This window comes from Daktulosphaira vitifoliae, unplaced genomic scaffold, assembly GCF_025091365.1.
Source record: "Daktulosphaira vitifoliae isolate Bord-2020 unplaced genomic scaffold, ASM2509136v1 Scaffold_4, whole genome shotgun sequence".
Taxonomy (NCBI): Eukaryota; Metazoa; Arthropoda; class Insecta; order Hemiptera; family Phylloxeridae; genus Daktulosphaira; species Daktulosphaira vitifoliae.
In genome coordinates this window covers 4,585,498-4,612,816 of record NW_026099575.1, presented here as the reverse complement: position 1 = coordinate 4,612,816, position 27,319 = coordinate 4,585,498, and the positions used below count along the sequence as shown (strand labels likewise).

The window sequence follows — 27,319 nt, the reverse complement described above, 5'->3', positions numbered from 1 at the left end:
AAAAAAAAAAAAAAAAAAAAAGTGAAAAACTAAAAACAAAATTATTTACAATAAATTTAAATATTAGTATAGTAAGAAATTTAATGCCAATGAACTTCGCTGGGATGAGTTATTTGTCCTAATTTGAAAAATCTGGTCAAGTTATTTTGAGTTGTTGTCTTAGAGGTATTTAATTGTAACTGTGGTAGTTTCCCATCACGTTTTAGTACACCCACACATTTCCAATCTCCAACTGTAGCTAAAACAATTTCATTAAAAAATTTTAGTTTAATATTTAAAGGTGTAAAATATATTTATTTTGTTACAACAATCAAGTTTATTCCCCCTAAAAAAAAGATGGAACTATAAACTATATTGTTATGTATCTCTTAATTAGCACGAAGAACTTTAACTTACAGTAAACTTAACATGATTAATAATTATAAAACATAATGTGTATTCAAATGGTTAGGTTATGCTATAACAACAAATACAGTGTTGACACATAATACAACATAACTTATATGTTGGTTAAAAAAGTTAAGCCAGACAATTTAATTAGCTGCTGAGTTAGTCAGCTAGTCAACTAAAGAATCTAAAACACAACATCTCTCTCTCTTTACAGATTATTGATAATTTTAAAATAATAAGGTTTTATGATAAGGAAATATTATTAATACAAATGTTAAAGCAATTAATTTAAAAATAACGTAAGAATACATGTATTATACACATTTTGCAAAGTCCTAGAAAAGAGGTGTCTATGTGTTTTACTGTACTGATTAGTTGGCATTATTCAAGGGAAAAGTTCCCGGAGACATGTTATGCTTTTCCCATGCTACTCGCAGTTACTATTTATACTTAGTAACACATATTCTTACAATTCAAAATATTGTCTTATGTTAATAACTAATTTTATTTTTGAATACTCGAACCATGTCACCGACAGAATAATAGATATCTATTTAAAAGTAGTAATTTACTTGAATACCTCTAATATATTTGGCTATTAGGAGATAAAAATTTTAATAACCCAATCTATATTTGTAATTTAATGTCAACTGTATTTTTAGAATTATTACATCTAATTATTAATAAAACTTACATTTCCATAGCCTTACACATCCATCATCTCCTGATGATGCTAATACAGTACCAGTTATATTCCAAGCAACTCTCCATACAGTACAATAATGGTCATCACATTGCATAGAAGTTTGAATAGAATAAGAAAATCCACTAGTGGAATCTCTGTTTAAAGAGTTAATTGTGCACATATTTAGTTTAAATTACAAGTTTCAAATAAAAATTAATATTATATATTAATTAATAAAATACATACGCAATAGGTTTTAGTTTTAAAATGCGAACATTATTTGTGGCTATTGCTAGTAGATGATATGAGCGTCCTAAATTTGGAGCAAATATCATATCATGGACTGGATGAGTAACACTAGACACAGACTCTGTTTTGGACCAACGACGAGAAACTTCATTATACTCGCATATAAATACCTTACTATTTGTTGTATTAGAATTTTCATCACTACCAACAGCAATCATAGCATTTGGCATTTTAAAACTATAAATTTCATCACAAACATGTTTATGAACCAGGTCAAATTAAAAAAAAAAATGTCAACCTTGAGAGTAGAGGATTCCAAGTTAGGCAACTACTAGGAATTTTAAGAGAAACTTCATGTTGTAAAGGCCATTGTGCAAGATTCATTGCATCAGGTGCTTCATAAATTCGCATCACACCATCAGCTGAACATGTGGCTAATATTAATCCAAAAGATTTAGGACCAAATTTAACATCAGTAACAGATGTACGTGAATCAACTAAATTAGCACGCCGTACCCAATGTCTCAAAAGTGTACCTCCCTCATTGCTTTCACCAACTAAAACAAAATTTTAATATTTAATAACTTAGAATTCTAGGTAAATTAATAAGATATCTAATTAAAAGACGATATAATTGCGCTTCGCTATTCTGCCGTGCTAAGCAAAAACAGGATAACTCCAAAATTAAAAAAATTTTTTTTTGTTTCTATAGGTAAATTTAGTGGTTTTACACCGATTTTTGATGTAAAAGTAGCATATTTCCTATTAAAACCCATCTAAAATTGAAATATAAAATAAGAAAATATACGGTAAGTTCAATATATTTGATGTTTTATAAGCGAAAACACGGTAAATCCAAATACTAAGCAAAAACTTGGTATATCACATAAAAAATAATGGAGTTACCATCTTTTGACTTATGTTCATACATTGGGAAAAAAGGGTATCTTGATTTACTGTTAAAAATGTTTTTTTGTGTTCCTGAAAAATCATGTTGACTGGAGTTATCCTGTTTTCGCTTAGCACGGAAGTATTGTTATCTTTATTTTCTTCAAGATATTGTGTTGAATACTAAATTTTTTCATATCAGGGATTGAAAACATTTTTTTAAAAGGTTACATTTTATTCAGTATAACCATCATTTAGTTATTGTGCTATTGCTTATAAATATTGTTAAAATAAAACATTTTTCATAGTAAATAAAAAGTAATTATGAATTTTAATAATTTTTTTTGTGGAATAGTGGATTTTAAATAATGTTTCAACAACTATAATTTAATTGAAAACTAAATTAACAATTTTTTTTTTACATGGATGTTTCAAATCATATAAGCTATCTGTAAATTAAAAAAAAATTCATTAACAATAAAAATTGTAGAATTTATCAAATGAAATTTTTTTGAAATAATAATGTTTTTAATCCTGGTTTCATAACTCTAATTACTTCATATTTTGGTAAAATTATTTAATATTAAAATACATAAAAAAACAAATTAAAATACATTTTTTATATCTGAACATTAGAGGTAAATTATCACAAGTCACATTTTTAAATGACGTAAGAATATTTTAAAAAAAATGTGACTTGTGATAATATATCTCTGATGTTCAAACATGCTAATAAAATTTGGCATTATTAAATTTTAATTTTCATGTTTGATTTTACAGTCCATTTAGGGCTACAGTAGCCTTCCTTAAGAGAAAGTTTCTGAACCCAACCACGGATCTTTGGGATGGATAGTTAGTTCCATGTCAAAGAATGAGATAACAACTCCCATTACTGAACTCATTTTCCGTTCAGCAAATGAAGCAATTTATTTTTATTTATTAATTGTATAAAGTTAAATATCCATAATTCAATAATTAAATTTAACAATTAAATAATCCATTTGTTTCATTTTATTTTAGGTATACAAAGTAGAAGAGGTCAAATTAATGTATAAAAAATAAAACCCAGCACAATGAAGATATGGCATAATTGAGACAAGTATACATGATATCTAACAGTGAATAAAATCAATACCAAAAAAATGTTTTAATACAAATCTTTAGATACTGTTGCATTTTTAGAAGGAATTGTTTAATTATTTCAACTGGCAACATGAAATTCTATTTTCTTAATTATTTTCTGATTAAAAGTTTTATCATTTATAAGTATAATACTTATTATAGAAATTAAATTAAGAATAAAATTGATTTTTAATAATTTAGTTTTGTAATTTTCACGGAGAAATTATAAAAAGTTATAATGTTTTTGTATATGGTGATAATTTTTCTTTTATTTAATATTGATCAAACTTAAAATTATTTCTATTAAAATAATAAGGAAATTAGAAAATTGTATTAGGAAATTTTTTTTTGATATTTTTTAATTTTATATAATTCTTGATTAATAATTTTTTTTTTTAATTCATTCCTTAAACCGTATTAAGGTGTCAACTTTATTTTTTAAATGGCAAATACATAATTAACTAGTTAATACAATAATAATTATTTAGTCAAAAAAATAACTAGTCGATAACAACTTTAGAAATAATATAATAAAAATTTATCACTTGTGACTAATTAATTTTACTTAAAAATAGTACTTTGAAAGTTATTAATATTTTTAAATATAGAGTGGAGGAACAGACTAATGTGTAATGATAAAAACAAAAAAATATACACTAAATTTTAAAATAGTAATACCATCTGAAATAATGAGTTAAAATAATCATTTTCTTAATTAGACCATTTCCTATTTTATAATCTAGTTAATTAAGTATGTTGCTATTTGAAAAATAAAGTAGACGACACCATTAAAAGGTATATGGCAGGAATTAAAAAATATATTTAATAATTCATAAATCAAGGAATATATTAAACTAAAAAATACTAAAAATAATTTTCGTAATATAATTATTATTTTAAGAGAAATTGAATGGCTATAAAAAAATCACTCTATATTTCGTTACCTTAGTTCATCATAAGACAGTGGTAGCTAGAATTTTTTTTGTGAAAAAGTAGCCACCTTTCTTTTAATATACATATTTATTTATTTGTAAATTTAATGGGCTTAGCCCTTTTTACAAAAACAGGTTATTAAATAATTTTATAAAATAATATCTGTATAAATATAATTCACAATAATTCAATAGAATATTTAAAATAATAATAAAAAAAAAAAATTACCGTTTTAAAGTACAAAATAAGAAAAAGGAAGTGGTAAACAAGATAACTTATGTGAGTCCATATTGGCACTATTTAAAATTCTTCTAATTGGCTCATTTTGTAAGTAATTTATAGAACTAATTTGAACGATGAAAAGAAAATGGGAACAAGAATTTCTCTGAGAAACTTTAAAATTAATTAACTGCAAAAGATACATTGATTCAATACTACCATTCAGCAATTCATTAAAAAATTTATTATTGGATGACATTAAAAGTAACAAAAATTCTCCATGAAAAATTTAAAAACTAACACTTAAATAATTTTTATAATTTATTCTTTTAGTAAAAGGGGAGTTCTATCGGGTATTTATGCCCTCTTTCCTATAATAAAATGAGGAATTTTTAAGGAGTTAGTTCAAAATTCTAAATGAAAGAGAAATACCTAAAGTATTTATGAAACAAAAAGTTGTTTTGATTCTTTTATTTTTCAAAATTTATGACAGTTTTAAGAAAAAAAAGTATATAGAATGTCAAAATTTACTGTCAAAAATCTTAATTTTTTAGAAGAATTTCTTCATTTATGGGGATTATGGACATTTTTTTTCAATTTTTGAGTGTAATGTATTCAACTAGATATGATTTATGATATTTAATGTATTGTTAAAAAACAATTCAATAAGATCACAAAAAAAGTGGTGATAGATACTAAAAAATACAGTAAAATTAAAACTTCAGCTTTGCATTGAAGTTAAAAAATAGATTAGAAAGATAATAAACTATAGCTTACTTATTTCTTCCCATATAGCTGCAGTTCTATCAAAAGAACAAGTTGCTAGAACTTGACCGAATTCTGGATGAGCCCATGTTACCTTCCACACAGAGCCACTATGGGCTTTCCAACTAGCTGTTAAGTTCCAATTACCTTGCTCATCTTGATCCCATACCTTATTTATTAAGATTAATTATTATAAATGTGTTTACATTATATGCTTATATTTTAGTTATTCAATCATTCTGTTTTATAATTTTAAAATAACTAAAACTAAATTTAAAAAATATATAAAATATAATATGTTTATAAGAAGTAGGATTTTAATTAATTATAATAATACAATTAAATACATTAAGTTTTGTTTTGTCCTCACATTTTTTCCTAAATCATAATTTATTTTCACCAATTATTATACAATAAATAAAATAAATAATGGGAAATACAAATAAAAATACAGTAATATATATGTAAAAAGCTCATATAAGTATAAAATAATTTAAAACTTATATTGAACATAGAAAAAAATACTAATGTATTTTTATATTTAAAATTAGGAAATATGAAAAATATAGTTAAGGGAGATCAAATAAATCGAGTTAGACACTAGAGCTTGATCATATAGCTAGAACTTAAATATAAAAAACACTCTTGATTAATTATTACGATTAAATGTTAATTAAATAAAATTAAAATTAAATTATGTATCTATATTCTAATGTACTTATACTTTTAAATATCTAACTAACTCTATTGCTTGAAGTGCTTAAGGATGTATCCATATTTACAGTTGAGTTCTGACGTTTTGGACTCATTGCAGAGTCCATCTTTAAAATGATGGTAGCTAGTCGGTGGCTGCAACTATACTCTAACTATACTGAAACGTCAGAACTCAACTGTAAACATGGATACATCCTTAAGCACTTCAAGCAACAAGACAATCCATGAAAGCTTTAACACGTTCATAACTATTTCTAAATATGTTTATTAATAATATACAAGTTGAATATTATAACACTCAATTTCTCTTAAAATAATAATTATATTAAAAATATAATTTTTGTAATTTTATATTATCATATAATTCTTGATATATTAATTATTATTATTTTTTAATTCATCCTTTATAAGGGTTTAATACGTTATAAGGTGTCAAATTAATTTTTTATATAGTAACTAAAATAGTTATTGGTCTAATTAAAAAAATGACTCATTGATATAAACTTTTGGGCCAGTACTCTCAAAGATATTAAATCAAGAAATATATAAAACTAAAAAACACCAAAAATAATTTTCATAATATAATTATTCTAAGAGACATTGAGTGGCTAGAATTAAAAGAATCACCGTGTATATCCAGGGGATTTGCTACATTTCGATAAAAACGATTCAGATTATTATCATAAACAAAATAATTAAATCAAAAAAATAGCAGTATAAACCTTAACAAATTGATCAGTAGAGCAAGTAGCCATTCGTTCACCATAATAATCGAATGCAACATCATGTATCAAGTCTTTATGTTCAGCATTAATACTATGAGCTTCAACCATCTTCTCGTGGATATATTGTATAGTTTTATTACAAAAATTCTTTAAAAAAAAAAGTAAATGATTTCAATTTCATTAAGATGACAAAAATAAATTTTAAATTTACAAACATTGGTGGTATCATTGAATTCTAATACATGATGATAAGTAATTGTTTACTAACATTGAGGTTAAACTAGATAACACTTACAGTTTCTAATCTCTTTGTGAATCGATCAATAGTTTCATGTCAGGCGCCAGGATGTCGTTGAAGATACAAAAGGGTGAGTTTATTATGGGTTTTTGAACACGTATTGATTTTTGGGAACTGAGTAGGCTCTTTTAAATGGACCAGAAGTTTACAAATTATTATTTTTGTTTTCCAATGAGTCCTGAGTGAGCTTTAAAAGACTTACTTTTCCAATTATAGTTAATATTTACTTTCATTAACATGATAAAATTATTAAAAATAATATTTAATTTAATATAACATTTTAATTATAAAAATTTTATTATGTCTATTTTAGAATTATTATCAACTAACGTACCTCCAAGTGCCGTATGGAAAGGGGCTAAGGAGGCTTTAGTCCAAATAAATTACATTTAGGTTCTAAAAATAAATAAAATATACTACATGTAACATTTTACAAATATTTTTTTTTATATTTTAATCAGTTAATTTTAATTATTATTATAACTTCTTAAATAAATAGGCAACGCCATATAATTGAAGGTTATAGCATTTATAAAAAAAAATATCTTAGAATATTATAAATTTGGTTCTATTTTTTGAAAAATAATCTTTATAGTTCTTATCTCTGAATTTTAACATAACATCAAATCAAAGAATTATTCACCAATTTTATTCCTCAAATCTGTCCTGTATACAAACAATAAGTTAATTATTAATTAGATAAATATTTATGACTCATATGTCATACTTTTATGTTTAATGCAATTTAATTAACATCCTTGGTATGCACTTGAATTTATTATCAAACATTTGTTTTGATAGTAAATAACTAATAAATTAAATTAAATTTGAAACATTTTAAACAATTTTATGAAATTTATTGTTACCGAATAATGTATCGTATTTTGATAAAAAATAGTAAATATTGGTCCTATGTGGATTATTTTAAATTGGGCTCTGCCCATATCGGGGGCTCTATGAGCCTCACATGTCTTCGTCTCGTAAGCCTCTTTGGGTCGTTTTTATAAGTAAGCTACTGATTCCAGTAATAATACCCGGCTATGCCGATCACAATAAGTATTTTGCAGAAAAAATATTACATGGAAAGATGCTATAGAATATTTTTTTCTAAAAATCAAAGCGGTTATCAAAAAAAAATGTCTTATGTTTAAATTATTTTTAGGCCATATTTCTTAGACATTAGCCTTAAGAAATAATGATAAGGCTAGTTCCAAGGAGCGCAAACAACCATGTACGAGATACGTATAATATGCCTGTAGTTTTTAATATAATTAATTATAATAATTGTATTAATTTTATAAAATAATTATAGAAAAATTCGACAGGTTATTATTTTTTGGACTATGTAAAAAAAGTCAAATTTGATAAGAATGTTGGTTACTGTGATTTGATGTTGCACAGCTAGATTTCATAGATAAGTTTTAATTTATTTTCACATATTATGTTTAGTTTATTAAGCATACAAATACTTTCTGTCGATTTCTTTTAAATATGTTTATAATACACATTTGTTCATATATTTAATTAAGTTAACTGTTATATATATATATATATATTGTTTGAACTTTTGCTTTGTAATTAGCTTACTGTACAATTGTACTTTTTTTTTATGTCCACGCAGTGTTTAAATTAGGATACAATTTTGCATTTGCGCATAACACTATATTTTGTATTTTTCAACAATATATATGTTATATTTACATTTGTTATGTTATACATGTAAATTTCAGTATAGTTATAAGTATATAAGTTTGTAAATTTCTTATCAGAATAGTACAGTATTATTAATCGTATTTACTTCATATATGATGTATAAGTCTGATTTTATCTTAAAAATTTAGATTCATCTATGACAACTATGTCCGTCAAATCATACTAAACAATATTTTTATCAAAATTGAATTTTTTACATATTTCCAAGAATAATGACCTGCCGAATTTTTTTGTAATTATTCTATACTATTAATACAATTATTATTATGTGAATATTAATAATTATTGTATTTACCAGGGGCGTATTTAAGGGGGAATATGGGCGATTGCCCCCCTTGAACCAGCGGTACCAATATTTTTTTAGGCAATTTCTAAGAAATATGGACCTAATGACCTTTTTTTTTTATAATCACTTTGTTTTTAGCAAAAAAAATTCTATAGCATGTTTACCAAAGTAAAAAAAATTAAATACCCTCCTAAAATAATTTCTAAATACGCCCGAGGAAAATATCTTATTAACAAACGTCAACCTTATACTCAATAATACATTTTACTATATTCTCTTTTTGAATTTTCCTGATTTTTATAATTCAATTTTTAATTCTTTTAGTTACACTGATCTTGATATAATATTTTTCCTGCAAAACACTTATCGTGCCCGGCATAGCGGGGTTCTTCAACCGGAATCAGTGGCCTACTTACGAGGATGCCCCAAAGAGGATTACGTGCCGAGGCGCGTGAGGCTCGTAAAGTCCCAGGTCTGAGGCGGATATCCAGCTAGATGAAGACTAGTAACCAGATAATTTTTGAACTCCTTAAATATTTTTTTTTAACTAAAAAACTATCGATTTTTAAAATTATGAAATCGTTACTAAGTGGTAAAATTATAGGTCGGAGAACTTGTACTCGACGAAAAGTGTTTTATGCATTTCTAGCGCTTATGTACTTTTGGCTAAGTATAAAGTTTAGGTATTTGAAGAGTTGAAATTTTAATGAAAAACCTGAACACTTCTTCAATTAATAATTTTTAAACTTTTTTTTTTTACTTATCACTTCATTTTAAAAATAAATATTGCTTTCAAAGGGAGGGGGCAACATTATATGATATGAAGCGAATAAAATTTGAATTATTTAAAACTAACTAAATATTTCATTTAAGCTACTCCTGCGCCAGCCTTGTATATTAATCTATCATGTAAAATTTTCTTTAAACAATTACAAAAGTTTACTTAAACATTTTAGTCCCTATATAGTTTTGAGCACCAGTATTAGACTTAAAAACGGAACCCTATTTTTTTTTTAAACTTAATTAAAACCACGTCGATTTTGATCATAGATTAAAAAAGATGTTATTCTCAAATAATAATAATAAAAAAAAAAGAAATTCGTTAAAACGTAATACGGTTCTCTGTGAGACTCCAGTAAAATGAGTCCAGCGACTTTCCTCATACATAGGATTGATTTAAAAATATTGTTTTGTATACAGTCATGAGAGATGACCTTACATTTTTAGAAAGGTGTAGGCTAAATATTGTTGATTATAATAATCAAAATAATGATAAGTAAAAAAAGTCAGAATAATTATAAAGTTTGTCAAATGTGTGTCATCCAAGAGCGTAATTTCAACAAAATTTTTAGTGGTGATAAATTAATATAAAGTTATGAATGGTGATGAAGAGTGAGAAAAGCTATTATTTTTATAACAATACATTTTTTACGGTAATCTTCCTGTTACCTACATATAAATATGTCAATAACTTCCGAAATACTGGTACAGAAGTTATTATCCACCAGTCATTTTCTTAATCAGATCATTATCTATTATATAAGCTAGTTAATTATATGTGTTGTCATTTGAGAAATTAACGTTGATACTCTATTAAATTATAAGGATGAACATTTTTTTATGATTGAATAAAACATTGAATTGAAAAAATCCAATAAAAAAATGATTAATATAATTTTGTTTTTCGACTAAATGGTTCATGATAAATCAATCAATCTGTATATATATAAATGTCTAAATTTTTGGGGTTCCAATACCCTTAAGCCTATCCCTTAAATTGAACCTATGGTATCGATAAGTATTAACGAATAATATTAAAAGAGATAACACTATACTAAGTGTAAGTTAAGCAATTTTTCGAAGTAGTGCCGGTAAAATTATTTGCAGGGCTTATGCAAATTTCTTTTATATTAAATTTGATGAAAGGTAATCAGTATGAAATTTAGTGGCTAGCTGACACTACTAGTGCCTACTGGCACTCATTTATTTAGGATTTATTTACTGTATTTAAAAATAAAAAGGCGCTCATTTTTCATCTTTATTAAAAAAGTACCAGAAAGTGATATAAATTTGGTTTAAATTTTAATAATAGTTATTATTGAGATAAAATTATTAGAATTGTAAACCATTTTTGTTTTAAAGAATCGATTTAGTTTACAGAATAACAAGTTACAAATATAATGCCTACTCGAAATTACTTTAAAAATTATATAGAAATGATAGCGCTAATTTAGAATATTAAAACAATTTGGAATAATCATTATATTTGAATAAGCTATATCTATTATTTGTTTGAAAAGAGAGTGGATAACGTAACTTGTTTTTATAAAAAACACTTTTTTTTTTGTTGGTGCCACCCACGTGTATATAATTAACTTTAAGCGGGGAGGGGTTAATAAATGAAATTTATTTAGGATAACTTTTTTACTTACTGAAACATATTTTTATGTACCAATTTGATTAGGTAATAGGAATAATTCATTAAAAATCAAAATGATACACTTTGTTTTACGTTAATTTTAAAAATTAAAATTAAAATTAAAAAATTTTTGATTTAAAAACAAATTATAGTTTTACAGGCTTTTAAAAGTACTTACATCGTAACATTTTTTTTGGAAGAACAAATTCATATAAAATTTTTTTAAATTTCTTTTTAAAGGGATTGCTTGACTTTTTTGAAGTCTTTAATCCAAAATATAATTATGTCACAATTTTTTATAGAAATTTTTGATAGCTTTCAATAAATAGGTAATCCATCCTATTTTTATTTGTTGTTTCTTTTGATTTTCTCTAACATTCATCCGTTGATGAAGTAATTTTAATGATGTATGTTCATGCTTATAGAGATTATTAAAATTCTCTTAGGTCATTGAGAAATGAGATTAGATTTACAAACATAGTATTAGAATTTTAATACTAATATTATATTTATAAATCTGTTATCACACTTAGAGTATGTAGAGTACCCTTTACACTTTATCTTTAGATTTGAATTTATAGATTTTTATTTTATTTATGAAATATAAGTATAAATATTTACAAAAAATTGTAATATATTTGTAGAAAGTAGTTGATAATGTTTAGAAAATTTGTAAAAAAGGTATATTATTTTGCTAGTAAACTATACATTTTATATTCTTAAAAAATGTATTTTTCATCTAAAATAATTGTTACTTTTCAATTGATGTCGTTATAGTAAAAAATAAATCTTTCATATTTTATGAGGTTTATTTTATTTGTTATCACGTTAAATTAACTTCAGGTCGAAGTTTTGATTACTCGTCCGTACTCAATTAAACGGATACGGTTTAAAAAATAAAGCTATGCAGTTAAATGGTGGCAACACTGCAGCGGTAACGATTAATCCGCACTGGATCCGGCCAGTCTGGCGCCAATTCGACGACTGAAAGTCTGAAATCCTGTCGACTTGCAGCATCCGTTGCCGCCGGTCCTTATCTTTCGGCGCCCCTTAAGTCGCATCCCTTGTCATCGCTTCCTCTTCACCACCTACTGTGACCACTTCCGCCTGACCTTAGTGTAACGGGTCACCCTACTGCTAACACCTCTCATACCGCCGTGCTAGGGGTGGGCGCCGCCGTGGTGCTTCGCATTTGGCAAACTCGAGCTTATTGATCGGCCTACCCGTTCGATTATTGTACGCTTTCACTGTTCTCCTTGTACTTTATATGTTCGCGCACCCGTTTTAATTCTATTACGCCCGGCTCAGTCTTTCACAAACATTTGAGGGACACGGACGAGTGTCGTCGGGCGGCGCGCCGCGCCGTTTAACACTACCGCTTTTTTCTGAGTAGGGTTGCAAGTTAGAAAATAATTAAACTATTAAATTAACTTTTAAACTCGAAATGCATAATGTTATTAGAAGTTTATGCACTTTTTTTATTAACGTTTTCAGTACAGTTTATAAACACAGATTTCGCCTATAATACTCACATTGTCGATCAAGGTAATGTATCTTATAAAAGCTAAATTGAGTGTATTCAGTTGATTAAAATTTCTTCTAGTCCGTAAGATATGTTTGATATTCTTGGTTGTAATATTTGAAATCGACCGGGAATCAGACATATTGTACGGCTAAAGAAACTTTCAGCAAATTAAAAATAAAAAAATTAACTTGATACTCAGCCATTATACAATCTGTTTATTTTTAAGTGTATTAAGTTTATTGTTTGTTGTACTAGAATTTATCATAACTTTTAATGGATTTTATTTGAATCGAACACGGTATAATTACATATCTGCCGCATTATCATTATCAGGTATTCAAAAATGGAAAATATTACATAGAAATAATCCAGCAAGTCAATATCCCAGTGATTTTGATGTTTTATATGTAAATAATTTTTATTCTACTGTCTAAATGTTATTAAAACGGTTTATTAAATAAATTTATTTGTAGGTTAATGATTGCAATTTATTGAATGTTTTAAATTCATTAAATAATCATCCTATGATAAAAAATGTATCTCCACAAAGAATAGTACAAAGATATTTAAATCACTTTGATAATGAAACTGAAAAAGTACCTATACGCAGACGAAGTCTTGGACAAGTAAGCATAATTAATTACATCAATTCAAAAAATTATACTATTTTTTATTTAGGATATCAAGTTATGGCAAAAGTTAAACAAAAGATATAAAACACGACATTTACTTCGTGCTGTACCTAAACAAATAACTAAAATTCTTAAAGCTGATATATTATGGCGTTTGGGTATTACTGGTTAGACCTTAGAATTATTTTCATTGATAAAAATATCATTATATATTGAGATTATAGATACTTTTTATATAACAAATAAAATATAATTCAAAATTATAAACAATTTTTGTTTTAAATAGACTTAGTGTCAAAAAATGATTGAGAACTATTGTTTTATAAATTTTCATTTTAAAAATGGTAACTTATTAAAAAATTCACTAACGACTAGTAGTTACCAATAATTTTTTAATTTTGAGTTATATTTTATTTGTAATATCATTATTGTTTAAACATTTTTATAATATCTATACTTAATTCTAATTTTTATTAAGTCTCTTTTTTTGTTTCTGCCAGGGAAAGGTGTAAAAGTAGCTATTTTTGATACTGGATTAAGTTTATCTCATCCTCATTTCAAAAAGGTTGCAGAAAGAACAGATTGGACTGGAGACGGTACCTTAGATGATGGTCTTGGTCATGGAACATTTGTTGCAGGACTTATAGCATCTAATAGTGAATGCTTTGGTTTTGCTCCTGATGCTGATTTACATATTTTTAGAGTTTTTACCAATAATCAAGTATAGAAATTAAATAATTTGAATAGTTTAATACATATTGTTCCTAAATAGTTTGTTTTTTGTAGGTTTCATACACATCATGGTTTTTGGATGCATTTAATTATGCTATTATGAAAAAAATTCATGTGCTTAACTTGAGTATTGGTGGACCAGATTTTATGGATCAGCCCTTTGTTGATAAAATTTGGGAACTAACTGCTAATGGTATAATTATGGTATCTGCCATTGGTAATGATGGGCCTTTATATGGGTATGATAAAAACCATTGTTATCAGGTAACATTAATATAAATAACTTTATCAATTTTGCAGAACTTTGAATAATCCAGCTGATCAAATGGATGTTATTGGTGTTGGTGGTATTAGCTTTGAAGACCATATTGCAAAATTTTCTTCACGGGGTATGACTACATGGGAACTTCCTCAAGGGTGTGTTGTTTAAAAAAAACAAAAGTGTTTATGCTCATATTGTTTTATTTTATTTTAGATATGGCCGTTTGAAGCCTGACATAGTTACATATGGTACTGATGTCTATGGATCAAGTGTCAGTGGAGGATGTCGAACACTTTCTGGTACCAGTGTAGCATCACCTGTTGTAGCTGGAGCTGTAACATTATTAGCTAGGTAATATTTACTATAGTAATTTGTAATTATAAATTACAGTTGTGTAAATGAACTATTATTTTGTTTAGTGGTATATTGGCTCAAGGTAAAAGTGTAAATCCAGCTAACATGAAACAAGCATTGGTGACTAGCTCTCAAAGGCTTCCTGGTATCAACATGTTTGAACAAGGACAAGGAAAACTAGATCTTTTAAAAGCTTTCAAGATACTATCTAATTATGTACCTCAAGTCAGTTTCATTCCTAGGTAGATTGGATAGTTAATTATTACTATTGATTAAATACAATTAGATAGATTGAAATATAAGATTTCAGCAATGCTGTTCTGGACCCCATATTAGACTAACTGCTAGATAGTAATTGTACTGCAAATTTTAATTGATTCATATATTTTTTTAACTAATAAAACAGTGTGATAATAATGATATCTAACATATACTATAGACAGTGTTCAAAAAAAGAGTTGCAGAAATTTCTTATTGCGTGATCTATATATTTGTATTTTATCAATCTTATTACCATAGCAAATTATCTTCCAAGTGCATTTAAAATATACCATAAAAGTTAATCAATTGTTTGTTTAATTTAATTTGATAAAATGTTAATTATATATTTTCATAATGATAAATCAAAAAGTTCTATTAAACATGTTATATTTAATTTTTGGGTATCAGAGTTATAGAAGTTGAGCATTTTTGAAGTATTATATCCAATGAAATTAATGTTATTGAAGAATAAAAAATTATAAAAGATTCAATTTTTTTTACTAAATGTTATGTTACTAAAATATGTGATATAAATTCATTAATTTGTTTAACTTTTATACTTTTTATAAATTGTTCTACTATTTTTTAAATATTTTTAATGTATGATTGTATGTTCAAAAACTTTAGCAGAAAATAAATTTTTACTTATGAAATTGTATTGAAATTCAATATTAATATTTTGAAAAGTATTATTGATATTTTGTGATTTTTAATACAACTAACTTGCATTTATCATAGATTATACACAATAATCTACCATATAATTATGGTTTATAATATTTTATTTCTATGCAGAGCGTTTTATTTATTATGAACCACATAATTTATCGAAAAAAATGAAAACATTTTGATAATTTTTATATGGTTTCTTTTAGTTGCATGTTTTTCTACATTTATCAATCATGAAATATTTTTTATGTTCGTCTCTTATACCTTATAAGTGTGTCAACTTTATTTTTCAAATGGCAATATCATATTTAACTAGCTTAAAAAATAGAAAATGATCAAATTAAAAAAACTCGCTGATAACATTTTTAACTCATTATTTCAGAAGTTATTACTATTTTTAAATATAGTGTGTATTCGAGGTGTTGATTATGTTATTTTTATCACTTGTCATTTTCTTGTATTCTTTTCTTGTCAATTTATAAAAATTTTGACAACTTCCAAAATATTAGTCCAAATGTTGCTATTGACCTAGTTAAATATGTATGTTGCTAATTGAAAAAATAAAGTTAACATCACTTAAGAGATGACCTTAATAAATACTTCATGATTGATAAGTGGAGAATACATGAAACTAAAAGAAATCATAAAAAATTATCAATTTTTAGCTTTGATGCAAAGCTGAGAAGATATTAGTTTTACTATAATATGTTTTATTTTTATTTTTTTTGTGTCTCTTACCATATTTTCCAGCTCTCACCAAACCAATTTCTTTCAACAATACGTTAAAAGATCACAAATTGTATCTAGTCGAAGACATTATCATCAAAAATTGAAAAAATTTCCCTCGTTCCCCGTAAATGGGGGAAATCTCCAAAAAAATTACAAATTTAAAAATCGTTAATTTTCGAAATTTTTTCAATTTTTTTACTAAAAACTGCCATAACTTTTTCAAAAATGAACAAATCAATATAATTTTTTTTTATATAGATGCTTGATGTCTTTACCTATCATTTGGTATATTTTTTTTATAAATTTAATCCTTTACCAGCCCACAGGGGGGATTCAAAATGACAACTTTTTCACAAAAAATTAACTTTTGAAAGTGTTTCGGAAACTCTTTTATATATCTTAAATTAAAGCTAATGTAATATATTTTATCATGGAAAAAAAAAATTTCGGATTTTATTTTGTCTTCACGGTGAAAATAGTTACCAAATGCTATATTTGTGTGAAAATTCTGGATTTTATATTTTACATTTTAAACTTTATTATGCTATAACTTATTGAAAAGTGTATGAATCAATACAATTTTTTTAAGAGAAATAATATTTATATCCCTGTTTCATTCGCCATACTTTATCTTAATCAGGATATAAATAAGGAAATAGAAGTTAGATCATGTAGCTTTAGGAATAATCCACCAATTTTTTAAAATTAAACACTGTCTAAAAATTTGCATTGAAGCGTTTTTTATGATAGTAATTTTAATCACTGTCAGATATCATTATACTTGACCCAACTATGCCACATCACCACTGAGCCGGGTTTTTTTTTCAATTAATTATGTGGTTTATGTTAAGTAAATCATTCTTTATATCTTTCTCTCTTGTAAAGGATTTTGATTCATTGAAATATTGTTTTTAAATTAGGTTGCCTATAAAAGTTATTATTATTTTTTATATTATTTATATCAGAAAACTTTTTTTATAATTTTTGGTAGTATAACTTAAACGTATCTATAACTTAGTATATTATGAAATTTTATACATTACTGTATATTAAATTAAATATTTCCCTAATTTTAAATTGTACTGGTGTAGTAATAAATTAATATTCTTCAAAATAATAAAAATTATTTTTATTTTATATTTAATAAAAATTTATTATGATATTTATGTGATATCCTATATTATGATTATGTTCAAAACATTTAATCATTAGAAATTTAACACTTAGTAAACAATAAATAAATGGCTAAAAATAATAGTTATAAAGACACTAAATATTTCAGACAATTGATTCAACTTTTGCACAATACTACATATAAAAATTATTAGTTCTGAATATTATTCATTATTCTTCATTTAAGTTTTATTTTAACAGTTATGTAGATTTAACTGAGTGTCAATACATGTGGCCATACTGCACTCAGCCCTTGTATCTAACTGGAATACCAATAATTGTCAATGTGACAGTACTTAATGGTCTAGCAGTGTTTGGTAGAATCAATGATCCTCCAGTTTGGCATCCATATATTCCAGATAATGGTCATTACTTAGATATTTCAATTCGTTATTCTCAAATTTTGTGGCCATGGTCAGGTTGGATGGCTATTTATATATCAATATCCCATAAAACACCTATAAATTACAGTGGTACTGCTGCTGGTCACATTGAGCTCACAGTTGAATCTCCAAATACTGGTTCCAACTATTCAGTAACATTATCTTTGAGAGTAGCTATAATACCTACACCACCCAGTGTAAGAAGAATACTATGGGATCAATATCATAATTTGAGATATCCACCTGGCTATTTTCCTAGAGATAATTTAAATGTAAAAAATGATCCACTTGATTGGAATGCTGACCATGTTCATACAAATTTTAAGGCAAGTATATTTAAGAATCTAATAGTAATATTTTTAAAATGTTTGTTTTATTATAGGGTCTTTATCAACATCTTCGAAGTTTTGGATATTATGTAGAAGTTTTGGGAGAACCTTATACTTGCTTTAATGCAACAAATTATGGTGTATTATTAGTTGTAGATCCCGAAGAAGAGTTTTTTAAGGAAGAAATAGTTAAAATCCAAAGTGATGTGGCTAATTATAATCTATCTATTATCATTTTTGCTGATTGGTATAATGTTTCTGTTATGAAAAAAGTAATTTAATTTTTAATTTATACATTAGTTTTCAATAAAAATATATATTTATATATTCTTATTATCAAGATAAAATTTTTTGATGAGAACACAAAACAATGGTGGATGCCTGTTACTGGTGGTGCAAATATACCAGCACTTAATGATTTGTTAGCCCCATTCAATATTTCATTTGGATCAAATGTTTATAATGGAGAATTTTACATGGGTGATCGGAAAGTACATTATTCTTCTGGTACTCATTTGGTTTCTTTTCCTAGTACAGGTGTTGTTATAGCGAAAACATTAAAAAATCAAGGTTAGCTATCTTTAAATTTATATTAAAAAACTCAACAACAAGATATTTTAATATGTATTATGGAATTTTTATCATCATAGGTGAAGAAATTTTGGAAGGTGACATAACTAGACAAGAAATGAAAGTTCCAATATTAGGTTTCTATAAAACAACAGGTCATATAGTTGTCTATGGTGATTCAAATTGTCTTGATAATAGTCATTTGGAAATAGGTAATAATTTTTATTTTTTTAAGAATTTTTGTAACTGCTGATTAAATTAAACATTAGATTGTTATTGGATGTTGGATGCTATCATGGAATATATCACTACTGATAAATTAGCACAAGTTTTTTTAGAAGATAACTATAAAATAAATAACAATAAGTCATTACATTTTATACCTGAACGATACAAAAAAAGTGATCTACACAAGTAAGATTAAAATTTATCAAATTTTATAGTTCTGTTAATTATATATTGTGAAATTATTTTTAGGCATTCTAAAGTAATTAATAAAACTGATTCAGAAATTATTTATCTACCTCTTCCTTCTTGTATTGTATTAAAACCATCAAAAACATTACCATTAAATCAATCAGCAACAAGGTTTAATTTAAGCTAAAGAATTAATAATTATAAATATTATACAATTTTTTTCTTAAGTTAACTTTTTATTTTTAGTAATGATTACAAACAACAAAAATTAAAATCTACTATTACTAATGAAGCAGAGAATGATGCAGATTGGTTGAAATCACTTATTTTGAATTCTCAAAATGTGTCTGAGGACGTAGTATATTTCAATGAATTTTTTAAAGGATTATTTTTACCATTAGTTTTTTTAGGTTTAGTTTTGTCAGTTGTAGCCATTTTTGTTATATGGAAATATTACTGTTGGCGAGCTAAAGCTAAGCAAGGTTTAATAGCTCTTGGCAAAAAGAAAACTGTTGGAAGTATAAAAAAGAGTTTTATGTATGTCCTTAAACAAAATAGTAGATTACAATCTGCTAGTGGATATAATTTGTGACAATATAGATAATATTTGATAATTATATTTTATTTTTTATATTCTTGCATTTATAATTTAAATTAATATTTTAATATTGTTTTATATTTTCACTATATTTAGTTAACTTATTTTCTTACTTTATTATAAAGAAAAAACAGGGTTATTGTTAAAATTATTATTTTTTTAATTTAGCTAATGAAAAATGAATACTTCAAGTCTTTGTATTAAAATAATATTTATCTAAATCTTATAGCCACTTTAAGTATTAAGCAAATTAATTATTTAATTGATAGTATGATTTATATTTTGTATTATGTTATGTGACAAAAATAATGAATACTAAATAATTATACAAATTTATTGCTAATAGTTAGAAAATAGTGGTATGTACAATAAATTCATAAGATATTGTACTGAATTACTTAGTTTTTTTAAAACCTTTTTTTATTATTAAATAGAATAAATTATAATACATATTTTATTTTGTCTCAAAAATTATTACTAAAATTTATTCAAAACAAAATTGGATAAAAATAACTTTTGATCCGTTCAAAATTTTTATTTGCTAAGCTTTGAAGTATTGTAGTAAGTGTCATAACTTACTAATAAGCATCCAATAAAAAAAAAAGTATTAATTCATAGAAACATTATATTTTACAAAAATAACATATAGAAGACAAAAAGGATTTAATTTTTAACATTTTATAAACATATATTATATAAGACGATCAATAATAAAATAATAATATTTATAAACAGGAATTATAAATATACAGAAAAAAATAATTTGAACAATTTAACTGCAGAAATAATTTTGGGCAATTAAGATTTTGGTGGCCATGGCATGCAATTTTTGATATAACCTCATATCAGCTTATAAAACCATTTTGACAGTATCAGACATTGAATTTAGAATTAATGCAAGTCACTAAATACTAATATAAAAAAGATAAATATATTATAATTTGGCATAATTATAACATCACAGCCAATAAAAAAAGTGTTCATATTTAAATGGTAACAAATAAATCATTCTTAATCACATTATAAAATACTTAAGTAATTTTGCTGTTAACAAATCGGAGTAAATTAATTTTGACATTCACTATTCATCATTGGTATTGTAAAGTCTGTCATATTAGGAAGAACTATGATCTTCTAAAATAAAAATATAGTTATTTAATAAAATAATAATAAATAAAGAGTAAATTAGTTACATACTTCAAATTCTTTAATAAGTACATTGTGTAGCCATTTTGTTAAAAAATCAATAAGAGGAACATTAGTATCATTAACTTTCGGTTTTGCTTCAAAATTAATTTGTGGACATCCTTTAAAGGAAATCCTATAACAAAACAAATTTTCAAAAATTAAAAATAACTGAAGAAAAATTCATTATGACCTAATTCCTAAATTTTATATGATAAGTATATTTTGTTATGTTTCAGTAATTATCATATCCAAATGTAACAATTATATATTTTTTATGTCTTAAAACTAAACAAACATGAAAATTAGTGTCATTATAATGAAATAAAATATAAATCTGGTACGATTTTTAAATAATACCAAACATATACCTAATATAATTGTATATTAATTTACCATATTCTATCAGAAGGTGGTGGAGGTATATTAACAATGAGAGTTCCTATTAACTGTTTGACATCAATTACAAGTGTTAGTTCTTTTTTAGCTACATTTTCTAGAACTCTTTTAACATATTTTAATTCAAAAAGACTGGATGACATGTTTTCAACAAATCTTGTAATACGGCTTCCCTGAAGAGGAGGAGGTTCATTTAAAGCTTGTTGCTCAAATAGTCTTTGAGCAAAATTCACATCTTCTCGTGCTTGACCTTCATCGTTTGACGTTTCACCGCTATCTTCTTGATTTGAGTCATAAAATGCACTTCTCCTTAAATGTATGTATTTGATTAAATTTTAAAGTAAGTTTTAAATATAAATTGATTACTACATTTCTTCTTTTGGTTGTTGAGTTTCTTCTTTTTTTAATTTCATTAAATTTAGTTTAGTATCAACTGAAGCTTGAAAAGTACCATTATACACAACTCCCAATTCAAACCACAATCCCCTATGATCTACCCAAGGTGTAGATGCACATCTTATTGTTGGAATTTCTCCTTTGCCAAAACACAAACTACGAATGACTATCATGTCCATAACTTTTGGTAGCTAAAACCAAAAATAGTTTACCTAATATATACATAAAAAAATTTACATAAAATTTTTAATTTTACCCTAATGGCATTTAATTTTTTTTGGAATCTATCAGTAACCAACTCGAGCACTTTTGGATTTTGTAAATAATCAAAACATATACGTCCAAGAAGCATATTTAGCCATAAGAATAATTGTTCTTGTGATATATCATTTATTTGATAACTAGATATTTTCTAGAAAAAAAAATTATTTTAAAATGTAAGTAAATAATGAATTTTTGATAAAGAATAGTTATAAAAGTTTTTTATTAAGTTTCTTGTAAGAACTTTTATTACTATGTTCTTACCACTTATATTATATATGCGTTTTATTTTCATTTACTTAATTTGTAATACATATTAATTAGCAGAGAGGGAGATAATGATATGATAATTCCACTCGTCTGTAGCCCGGAGCTACTGATGCCGAACTAACAAAGGGCATTTGTGTTTGAGTGGTCGTTATAGACAGTTTTCAATGCTATTACTATTGTAATATATTATATTTATTTATATTATTAATAACTTAACTTACAAAAAATTATATCTCAAAACTAGTAAAAATCTAGTCAATAATAATTTTAATTCATTCATCATATAAATAAAAAAAATAATTATAGATTACTATTTAACTTTTAAACGTTACCCTTTAAAAATATCCTAAGCAAAAAATTATTTTTTTTTTTTTATAAAAAAATTGTAATCATTAAGGTTTATAGATAAATTTACTATTATTCAGTTCACTTTTAAATAGCAGAGCCGCTCATGACTGAATATCACACCCAACAGTATAAAGCAAGCACTACTGTGTTACCTACTCTGCCACACTAACTCTCTATAATACTTAAGAGGGTCTATGAAATATACTAATTAATTATATCATTTTTAATACACTAATACATTATTTTTATATAATATAAATTTTACCCTTCACCTCTTTTTCAACTGATATTGGTGTATTTGAAAGTTCATGAACATTATGGATGTATGCTAAGTAAGCTTTTAGCAACTTAAAACGCCCTTCAGTTTTTTTCTTATAAAAAATTTCATTTGATGCATTGAAAGCAACAGCTAAGCTTAAACGATGATACCAAAGTTCTTTTTCTGGGTCATTTCTAGCAAATAAATATATTTTATCTGAATCAGTTTTCCATACACCGTCTACATCACTTTCTTCTTCTAGATTGATACTTTTTTCAGAGATTTTATGAGTTATTTGTTCAAGCTCACATATTTTTTGATCTTTAGTAGAACCTAACTGTACAATCCATTAATATGAAAAAAATACATTAAATTACATCTATCAAGCATTTGAAGAAGCAATTAGATAAATAAATAAAATTATATATTGGATATATTCAATAATAAGTACTATTCAAATTACTTTAAATAGGAAACTTAAATGAACAAAAAGTTTAACAAAAATTAAGACTACATAGAGAAAATTTTTTATAATTCTGATCATTTTAGCTTTTGAATCGACTAAATTAAAAAAAGATAAAGTTTATAAAACTAGAAATTATTTATTAAAGATATTTTCAAATTTGAGTAATAATCCAATTAGACAGCATTCTCTTAAACACAGATATAATATATAAAAATATTTTAATTATTTTTGATCACAGAATTTAATATCTAAAATATTATTATTTCATTTTAAACCACCTATATCAATATAATATTTGCTTACTTCAGTTTTAATGCTTTTTTTATCATTTTCAGAATAAAAGATTCCATCTTTAAAATCATAGTCATCCATTATATCTATGACTTCACCTTCAATCATTTCTTTGTAAAAGTTTTCTGTAATGAAATTTTAAGAATTATATTTAAACATAGAATTAATCTAGTTGTTTATATCTTGATTTAGTTTTAAATATATTTAAATAATATAATAACCACTGAAGTATCAATAAATAATTTAGAGAATTGGATTTATGTGATTATCAATTTAATATTGTATCAATCAACTTATACATAAATTATATATTTAGGAACATAAAAAATCTATTGTTTACCAGCTTGTTTTGATGGAGTAATATAATCTTTATTATACCATTCATCTGTATCTTTAATAAATCGTTTAGACTTTGTACTACGACGAACACCAATTAATGAATCTGCATGTAGCTCAATACATATTGGATATTTTTTACTCCATTTTCTAAAATAAATAGAATTAAAAGTAAAATAAAACTAAGGAAATATCAGTAATTTACCTTTTATTTACTAAATTTTGAGGTAATAATACTATGTTACACCTAGTTAAATCATACATGCATTCTTTTACAAACAACAATTTCGGTTTTCTTTCATTGTATAAAGACCTTTTGGGAACTTTATAATATGGATAAGACATAATTAAGATTGATCCTTTGAGTTTAACGTATGCAGATATTGTAAGTGAAAGCCGATAAGTCTCTGGGCGGTATTCATACAAAAACTGATTCATCCAACCCTGTAACATTATATTATAGACAATTGTCTTAAATAAACCTTTTGTAAATAAAAAGGAATAAATAGTTTTCCTTACTTTGTATAGCATCAAATGTGGATTCATATGAAATAATGCTTGTACTGTTTTTAAAATAGTAGGTTCATTATCTGTTGAATTGTTTATATTTTGTAAATTTTGTTTGTTTTGATACTCTTCCATAACCATCAATTCCAATAAATATCTAAATTTGAATGTAATAAATCCACCTAACATAAATGTGTTCTAAAATTTTATAATGAAATCAAACACACATGGAAAGATTGAAAAAGTTAATTTTATCTAATAAAAAACTTACTAAATAGAATGGTAAAAGTTTGAAACTTGAATAACAAGTAATTATTCCTAAAAGTAAAAACAAACAAAATTGTATTCTGTTTCTTGTTAAGAAAGCTTCTGAATCTATTTCCAAAAGACTTTGTATAGATTTTGTTGTAGTAATATTTATATCTTCTAATGCATCTTTTGCAGTTTCAACATCTTCGAACTGCTCTATTTGTGTAATAACTTTTGTACCTCTATGACGAATAGTATACCAATTAGTGTCAGAAATATCTGAACTTAATTGATCGGTGTCTTTTTGAATTTCTTCAAACCTGAAAGATATAATATACAAAAAGTTAGTATTTTGGCTAATTTCTTAAATTTTCCTGTTTGTTATATGTTTTTATAGAACTTTCATCTCAATATTTTAATCAATTTTCACAAAATTTTTAAAAAATGTACTCGTACTATGTTAAAAATGCTTTTATTAACAAAACGGATTCAAAGATAAAATTAGCTATTTAAAGTTTGTGTTATTATTTATTTTATAAGTAAAACTTTAATAAATGTATAGCTTAAAAAATAATTTAGAACTTTGAAGGATAATAAAGTGACACTTTCAAAACAATTAATATAATAAAAATACAGAGTAGACCAAAAGTCCATTTAATTTTGATTCCGTAGCTACGACGAGCAATAATGGCGGGGTGGAGCAGAGGGGTTATGAAGTGCAAGAGCGTTCATGCTACAGAATTTTTTTTCTGGCAGCGCTACAGGATTTTGATAGTTTTAATCAATGATCGTGGTTTTAGCAAGATGGGGCAACATGCCACATTTCCAACAACTCATTAAGAGCTGTTTGCGAAATTTTTAGACAAAAAGTGATATCCAAAAAAGGTGCCATTAACTGGCCACCTCATAGTCTTATCATCAATGGACCCCTTTCTTTGGGGATACCTCAAAAATAAATTTTTCAACAGTAACCCAGTGTCCCTAGAGGAATTAAAGGAAAATAATCAAGAGAAAATGCAAAACATTTCACAAAACACTTGTGAGACCGTCATTGAAAATTTCCGCTCCAGATTGCAGCAATGTCGAAATAGTCAAGAATCACATATGGATGATGAAATTTTTAAAAAATAAAATCCCTATTTGTGTACTTTTGGTCCACCTGTACAACTTATTATTATTGTATTGTATAATAATTCAATTAAAATCCTATGTTAAAGAATTGGGTTTAATATTGAAGAATACGGTTCACTTTGTAAAATAACTTGTTTTCATTAAATGTTAAATTAAAGATATAATGCTTTCAAATTCATCTTAATAAACAAATGTTGTTATAACTGAACACAGGCTTTTCTAAACATCTAAAATTTTTAAATTCATTTTGGAAGTTTTATAGTTTTTAGCCTATTCTTATTGTTAATCATTTCATTATTATAATATAATAATACTTGCTAAACAAATAATCATAAAAATAAGATATTTCATTATTAAAAATAAAAGAAAATTTAGTTTCAAGTAATTACTTTGATAACTTATTATGATTAAATATTTCGTTTTTCCAGAGATCTTCTTGTATATCTGATAGATAGCTATCTAATCGTTTGATAGTTGTATCACAAGGAGATTGTTCTGCATCAGAACTAGAAGAACGTTTCAAACCAAAGAGACCTAAGCTATGAGTGCTACTTGATGGTTGTTCTGGAGTTTTTAAATTATTTTCAATTAACCCTGTAAAATAAAAAATCGATCAAAATTTAAAAAAATTTTAGTGATTTGTTAAAAACTATATAGTACCTGCATGTTGTGCTAAATGAGGTGTGGTACATAAACCTTCCACTTCCTCGTCTTCAGCATTAAAACGCACAGAAAAAGACATTATTCTTAAAAAAAAAGTTGTCAATAAATCAGAAGAAATAATTAATAAAATTATTATATTGATGGTCTGAACCACCTTTTAAAAAACCAAGTTCCATACTTTTATAAAAATATTATGATTTTTCGTTCCTTTTGATAAGAATATTTCTTATATTTTCCCTAAACTATAACAATAATACAACTGTTTTTAAGTATTTCCCAATACAATCACAATGCATTTCTTCGAGAGTTTTTATCTCAAATAATGATTATCTTATTTTTTTTAATTCAAATTTTAACTAATTAATTAAGGAAATCATAAAAGTAAGTTGTAACTTGTAGTCTAATCCTTTAGATATTTAAGTATCGTACATTATTATTATAACACTTGAATTAAAATAATTTTTATAATTACTACTTTTGGATAATAAAAATGTTTACTTTTTATTATTTTGTACTAT

At 25.2% G+C, this 27,319-nt stretch overlaps 3 protein-coding genes across 6 annotated transcripts; 1 reads left to right on the top strand and 2 right to left on the bottom strand.

Moving 5' to 3' along the window:
* Positions 1-7: 7 nt before the first annotated feature.
* LOC126903989 (nucleoporin SEH1-A) lies at positions 8-6,899 on the bottom strand. The gene is made up of 6 exons (XM_050682603.1): positions 6,688-6,899; positions 5,264-5,420; positions 1,623-1,881; positions 1,322-1,561; positions 1,085-1,230; positions 8-238 (listed from the first exon to the last, which is right to left on the bottom strand). Exons 1-6 carry the CDS (start codon positions 6,796-6,798, stop codon positions 81-83), a joined length of 1,071 nt encoding a protein of 356 aa, XP_050538560.1. The 5' UTR covers positions 6,799-6,899; the 3' UTR covers positions 8-80.
* A 5,483-nt stretch (positions 6,900-12,382) lies between these two features.
* On the top strand, positions 12,383-20,073 carry LOC126903977 (membrane-bound transcription factor site-1 protease). 3 transcript variants are annotated; one of them, XM_050682585.1, is made up of 17 exons: positions 12,384-12,951; positions 13,187-13,338; positions 13,405-13,557; positions 13,610-13,730; positions 14,064-14,284; positions 14,350-14,534; positions 14,596-14,712; positions 14,771-14,908; positions 14,977-15,153; positions 17,945-18,452; positions 18,509-18,727; positions 18,797-19,025; positions 19,106-19,237; positions 19,295-19,439; positions 19,503-19,613; positions 19,689-19,797; positions 19,853-20,073. In XM_050682585.1, the coding sequence occupies exons 1-17, from the start codon at positions 12,858-12,860 to the stop codon at positions 19,856-19,858; spliced, it is 2,817 nt and encodes a 938-aa protein (XP_050538542.1). In that variant the 5' UTR covers positions 12,384-12,857; the 3' UTR covers positions 19,859-20,073. The 3 variants fall into 3 exon arrangements, with proteins under 3 accessions (XP_050538540.1, XP_050538542.1, XP_050538541.1); XM_050682584.1 differs by having other exon boundaries at positions 19,689-19,800; XM_050682583.1 differs by having other exon boundaries at positions 12,383-12,951; positions 19,689-20,073.
* Positions 20,074-20,647: 574 nt separating this feature from the next.
* Positions 20,648-27,243, bottom strand: LOC126903980 (testis-expressed protein 2-like). 2 transcript variants are annotated; one of them, XM_050682587.1, is made up of 14 exons: positions 26,980-27,243; positions 26,799-26,884; positions 26,528-26,732; positions 25,030-25,327; positions 24,771-24,956; positions 24,457-24,695; positions 24,256-24,401; positions 23,928-24,040; positions 23,172-23,495; positions 22,277-22,432; positions 21,994-22,211; positions 21,622-21,933; positions 21,238-21,361; positions 20,648-21,174 (listed from the first exon to the last, which is right to left on the bottom strand). In XM_050682587.1, exons 2-14 carry the CDS (start codon positions 26,878-26,880, stop codon positions 21,106-21,108), a joined length of 2,472 nt encoding a protein of 823 aa, XP_050538544.1. In that variant the 5' UTR covers positions 26,881-26,884; positions 26,980-27,243; the 3' UTR covers positions 20,648-21,105. The 2 variants fall into 2 exon arrangements, with proteins under 2 accessions (XP_050538544.1, XP_050538546.1); XM_050682589.1 differs by lacking the exon at positions 26,980-27,243 and having other exon boundaries at positions 26,799-26,973.
* Between the last annotated feature and the right edge of the window lie 76 nt (positions 27,244-27,319).